The 6,000-nt window shown below is 49.5% G+C and overlaps 1 protein-coding gene across 1 annotated transcript in view; it reads right to left on the reverse strand.

Moving 5' to 3' along the window:
• The window catches only part of LOC141082384 (uncharacterized), a 150,414-nt gene extending 146,004 nt beyond the window's left edge, over window positions 1-4,410 (reverse strand). The window contains exons 1-4 of the mRNA XM_073566323.1: window positions 4,054-4,410; window positions 3,747-3,924; window positions 3,541-3,664; window positions 3,360-3,457 (exon numbers count right to left, since the gene is read on the reverse strand). Of these exons, the coding sequence (XP_073422424.1) occupies window positions 3,360-3,457; window positions 3,541-3,664; window positions 3,747-3,770 (246 nt within the window). The 5' untranslated portion in view covers window positions 3,771-3,924; window positions 4,054-4,410. The remainder of the gene's footprint in view (window positions 1-3,359; window positions 3,458-3,540; window positions 3,665-3,746; window positions 3,925-4,053) is intronic.
• Window positions 4,411-6,000: the final 1,590 nt, after the last annotated feature.

The following is a 6,000-nucleotide window of genomic DNA, read 5'->3' on the forward strand; positions in this document are numbered from 1 at the left end:
TATATAGTTGATATAGATGCTACTGTGCAGGCGCCGCCATCGCCGGTGACATTTTGCTGGATGTAATTTTTTTTATAAGCCCAACAATAGCCACAATATTATAGGCATGTACATATTTTAATTGTCTCCCATTGTAAGATCTTTTTATATCTCTGTAAACAGTGCCTACTTTTTGGAGTAAATATAAAATTTATTAGTTCCGTCTCCTTGTTCTGTGACGAATTCACGTGCCTATAAGCTAATTACGCTACTATTTGGGTTGGCTTCGGAACCCCTGTATTAATTTTAAATATTAATATAGAGAATCAGAAGTTGGTGGCAGCGGTGTGTTTTGGCTAGGTGGGTAGAGCTGGTAGTGACTGAGCGGGTTTTATAGGCAGATTGTGTAGCTGCGGCCAAAGCATTTATAATTCCCGCACTGCAAGTGGACCTAATAGCCATTGCACAACAAGTAGCCCGTCCGGCGACTTCCTAGGTGCAGTTCTCTGACTGACCTGAAGGTAAGGGGGGGCGCCTGCGAGCTCCAAAGTGGAACTGGAAAGTGGGATATACATAAATCTCGGCAGTTCGTGACATATTGTGGCAGCAGTGGGATATCTACAATAAACCCCTGCGGTAAATTGTTGGGGCAAGACAAGCTTGCTGCTTTCATCACATTGTTGACAGCAGTGGGATGACTAAGATAAGCCCCCCTGCACATGTGATAGCCGTGTGCGGTCAAAGGTCACACCACTGTCCCCTCCAACCTCCCTTATCTCTGCCGAGGAATTTGGCACACACTTCAAAAATAAGATCTACCAAACAAGCCAAGTCTTCATCATTCAACCAACACAACCCCTTTGTATACCAGACCACTGCCCAAACCCCATAACCTCCCTCTCCAACATCGCTGAAGGGGAGCTTAATTGTCTCTTCTCCAAATCGCACCTCACAACCTGTGCACTCGACCACATCCCATCCCCTCCCCAACTTCAACACCACACTTATCTCATCCCTAACCCACCTCTTCAACCTATCACTAACGTCTGGTACCTTCCCTTCTGCTTTCAAACATGCCACAATCACGCCTATCCTTTAAAAGCCAACCCTCGACCCAACCGCAATGTCCAGCTATCGTCCAATATCACTGCTCCCATTTGCTTCCAAACTCCAGGAGCAGCACGTCCACGCTGAACTTTCTTCCCATCTATCATCTAACTTGCTCTTTGACAATCTACAATCTTTATTTATGCCCCCATCACTCCACTGAGACAGCCCTGACCAAAATTACTAACAACCTAATTACAGCAAAATTAAATGGACAATACTCTCTACTCCTGCTTCTAGACCTGTCTTCTGCATTCGACACAGTTGACCACTGCCTCCTACTACATATCCTCTCCTCCTTTGGCATCAAAGACATCGCCCTATCCTGGATCTCCGCATACCTTTCCAACCGCACATTCAGCGTCTCCCACTCCCACACTACCTTCCTCATCCCACCCTCTCTCTCTGTTGGAGTCCCCCAAGCCTCTGTTCTAGGACCCCTACTCTTAATCTATACACTTGGCCTGGGGCAACTCAAAGTCCCACAGATTCCAGTACCACCTTTATGCCGATGACACTCAGATCTACCTCTCTGAGTGGGTACATTTTGGGTACAACATTTTGGCCCAGATGTCACCTCTCTGCTGTACAGAATCCCGGAGTGTCTATCAGCCATATCCTCCTCCATCTCCTCTCGCTTCCTCAAGCTCAATGTGGACAAATCTGAAGTCTTCTTTCCTCCATCTCACAGATCTTCCTTACCTGACCTATCACGATTAATGACATCACGCTTTCCCCAGTAACAGAAGTCTGCTGCCTCGGAGTAACCTTTGACTCTGCCCTGTGCTTCAAACCTCACATCCAAGCTCTTTCTACCTCCTCTTGCCTCCAGCTCAAAAATATTTCAAGAACCCGTCCTTTCCTCAACCTACTAAAATACTTGTGCATGACCTCATCTCCCGCCTCGACTACGGCAGAATTCTTTTCTGTGGTCTCCCTGCTAACACCCTCGCACCTCTCCAGTCCATCCTTAACTCTGCTGCCCGACTAATTAATCTCTCTCCTCGCTACTCCTCCACTTCTCCCCTCTGCAAATCTCTTCACTGGCTCCCACTCCCTCAGCGTATCCAGTTCAAATTACTAATACTGACCTACAAGGCCATCTATAACCTGTCTCCCCCATATGCCTCTGAACTAATCTCCCGATACCTTCCCTCACGTAATCTCTGGTCCTCCTCACCTCCACAATTATTCGCTCCTCACCCAACTGCCTCCAAGACTTCTCCCGAACTGCCCCAATTCTCTAGAATTCTTTGCCCCAACAAGTCCAAATATCAACCACATTTGGATCCTTCAGACGGAACCTGAAAACCCACCTCTTCAAGAAAGCCTACAGCCTGCAATGACCCCGCTACCTCCTTCTCTCTCACCACTACCGGGGATATCACCTCAACCAACACCGGAACTGCTACGACCCACCAACCTACTGTCTCCTTACCCACCATCCTGTAGCATGTAAGCCCTAAAGGGCAGGGTGCTCTCTCCCCTCTATCAATCTGTGATTGTTAGCTTGTTTACTGTGACATCTGCAATTTGTATGTAACCCCCTCTCATGTACAGCACCATGGAATCAATGGTGCTATATAAATAATAAAAAAAAATGTAATCAGAGCACCACATAAAGCCCCGCCCAGAGCATGAGAATCTCATTAACTGAAAACTACAAATACAGATTACACAGCAGTAAACCAGAGTTGCATTCATTTATGGTGGCTCATTGGAGCTACTATGAATCCTGAGCAGAAGATTAGAGATAGTTTTGCTCCCCATTTCAGGAGAGATTGTGCAGTAATCTGAATTCCTTAGGATCAAAAACAATGTAATTGGTTGTAAGTTCTATAGAAAAGGGCTTTCAATGCCCAAAGTCATTTGAACAGTTTTGGGTGGAGGAGAATGTTGTGGTCTAGAGGCAAAATGGTGATCATGGTAATACGGCCGGACTACACCACCGATGAAGCAGCCAAAGCCAGTGACTGAGAGGAATCTGTGACTTCTCTGGATTCAGTGGTTACTACTCACCATTCATCACCCCTCACATATGTCTCTGTAGTATTAATATGGGTCAGATCTTCACCCTGAAACAAATATTGTAAAAGTCACCGACAGATGGAGAAGTCCCATCTATGATCAGCTCTAATCCTGCCATCTCCACCGTTCTCATCACACAAGTATAAAACATATAATACTGGTGGATAAAACAAGACTGAGCATAAGACCTTCACAGCCGTCTACACATCATAGGGGAGATCTCCTGACACCTTCTCTCCATCTACCTGATGATCCTGAGGAGCACTGGGATCTTCTTGGTTACAGTCCTGTGGAAGAAGAGGACGGGGACATCTCTCTGGTGTTGTCCTCTTACTAGATAGATCTGGAGGAAACACATACAGGGACTGAATTCATTCTCTACATACAGATAATTATAGGCCGTGTGTATTTAGTCCTGTCTATTACCTGGAGATGTGAGGGGCTGGGGAACCTCCATTATGACGTCCTTGTACAGATCTCTGTGTCCTGCTAAATACTCCCACTCCTCCATGGAGAAATAGACAGCGACATCCTGACACCTTATAGGAACCTGTCACATACAATGATACCGTCATCCCCCGATCCCTTCATAGTGTTACTGTATAATGTCCCTGCATTCCCAGCAGTGTCACCTCTCCAGTCAGCAGCTCCATCATCTTGTAGGTGAGTTCTAGGATCTTCTGGTCATTGATGTCCACATGGATCAGGGGGAGAGGTGGAGGCCCCGTGATTGGGCTCAGGGGTCTTTCACATCCCTCAGACACAGGGTCCTGACAGCGATCACTAGAGGTCTTCTTCACCACTGTAATCCTGGTTATGGAGAAACACATTAATAAATCTCACTCCAGACATTTCCAGAGTCCTCACCTCTCCAGTTCTGTCCATCTGTTATTCCCATAGATAAGAATGATGTAATGTGACATCATCAGAATCTCTCACCTCTCCAGTGAGACGGAAGAGGATCTCTAGGGTGAGGTGTAACATCCTCTCCGCCATCTTGTCTCTGTCCATATCCATCCTTGGTGGGTAAATCAGGAAAATTCTCTTTTGTAGAAGATCTTCACTGAGAGGATCCGATATTGTAGAGACCTGAATGAGAAGAAGATGATCCGATGTAACACCATAAGAATCCTGTGTAATAATACAATTACTGGAGATAATAAGGGAAACATATGAGGAGATTTATTATCTTACAGGGTTTAGTTTTCTTCCCTGACATCTACTAATAAAACCTATATATTTAGGCCACAGACAACAAGCAGTTTCCTCCTCGGAGTCGGCAGTTGAACACGTTCCTCATAGACTCATCTTCCATAACGCTAATTCTCGTCTCATTACCGACACTGGAATCGGCATTAGCAATACTGCAGGAGATATTCATTACACGCGACATGAGAAATAACTCCTTCATGATGAGGACGACATCTTCATCTTCTACTGCGGCTCTAGAGACAGATGTGGCCAGAGTCGGTCACTGCCTCCATCCCCACCGGCCGTCTATATGAAGGTTTCCCGTCTTCCCCGCACTGGAATCTTCTCTCCCGTTAGATCTCAGCTCTGAGTCACACACAGAAGTTTGAGGCTTTTCTGGAAGAACAGGACAGGAGAGATCTGAGGCCGATGTCTCCATGTACAGGGTTTCCCCTCGGGATAAGAGGCTTTTCTGTCCCTTTCCCCCAATTAGAGGGGACACCTGTGGATATCGGGGTCTTTACCGGCTGCAGTCCTGGGGGGATTTACTCGGTAACGTGGACGTTGGACAAACGTCACCATCAATTCCCATCAGAGTGAAGGAACATCGCTCCTCTATTCAGCTCTATGGATCCAGGATGAAATCCACTGCGGCCCCTGCAAGAAAAGAGCGAAGTCTGGTGAGACCCCCGAGGCCGGAGATTTCTACAGCTGCTCTGTGCGCACAGGACCTGTGATGAGGTCACAGAAGGGGAGGAGTCAGGGGTCACATGATCAGGGGCCTCAGCGTCTGCAGGACTCTGCTGTGCTGGTTGTCATGGTGCTGGATGAGGGGAAGTTTATGTGTGGGGTCAGGAGGGGTTTACAGGGTGGATGTAGCAGAGCCGTGTGTGTACGAGGTGTACGGAGCGGAGCCGTGTGTGTACGAGGTGTACGGAGCGGAGCCGTGTGTGTACGAGGTGTACGGAGCGGAGCCATGTGTACGAGGTGTACGGAGCGGAGCCGTGTGTATGAGGTGTACGGAGCGGAGCCGTGTGTGTACGAGGTGTACGGAGCGGAGCCGCGTGTCTACGGGGTGTACGGAGCGGAGCCGTGTGTGTACGAGGTGTACGGAGCGGAGCCGCGTGTCTACGGGGTGTACGGAGCGGAGCCGTGTGTGTACGAGGTGTACGGAGCGGAGCCGTGTGTGTACGAGGTGTACGGAGCGGAGCCGCGTGTGCACGAGGTGTACGGAGCGGAGCCGCGTGTGTACGAGGTGTACGGAGCGGAGCCGCGTGTGCACGAGGTGTACGGAGCGGAGCCGCGTGTGCACGAGGTGTACGGAGCTGAGCCGCGTGTGCACGAGGTGTACGGAGCGGAGCCGCGTGTGCACGAGGTGTACGGAGCGGAGTCGCGTGTGCACGAGGTGTACGGAGCGGAGCCGTGTGTACGAGGTGTACGGAGCGGAGCCGCGTGTGTACGAGGTGTACGGAGCGGAGTCGCGTGTGTACGAGGTGTACGGAGCGGAGCCGCGTGTGTACGAGGTGTACGGAGCGGAGCCGCGTGTGTACGAGGTGTACGGAGCGGAGCCGCGTGTGTACGAGGTGTACGGAGCGGAGCCGCGTGTGTACGAGGTGTACGGAACGGAGCCGCGTGTGTACGAGGTGTACGGAGCGGAGCCGCGTGTGTACGAGGTGTACGGAGCGGAGCCGCGTG

This window comes from Dendrobates tinctorius, unplaced genomic scaffold (genome assembly GCF_039654945.1).
Source record: "Dendrobates tinctorius isolate UK_male_01 unplaced genomic scaffold, ASM3965494v1 ptg000017l, whole genome shotgun sequence".
Lineage (NCBI taxonomy): Eukaryota > Metazoa > Chordata > Amphibia > Anura > Dendrobatidae > Dendrobates > Dendrobates tinctorius.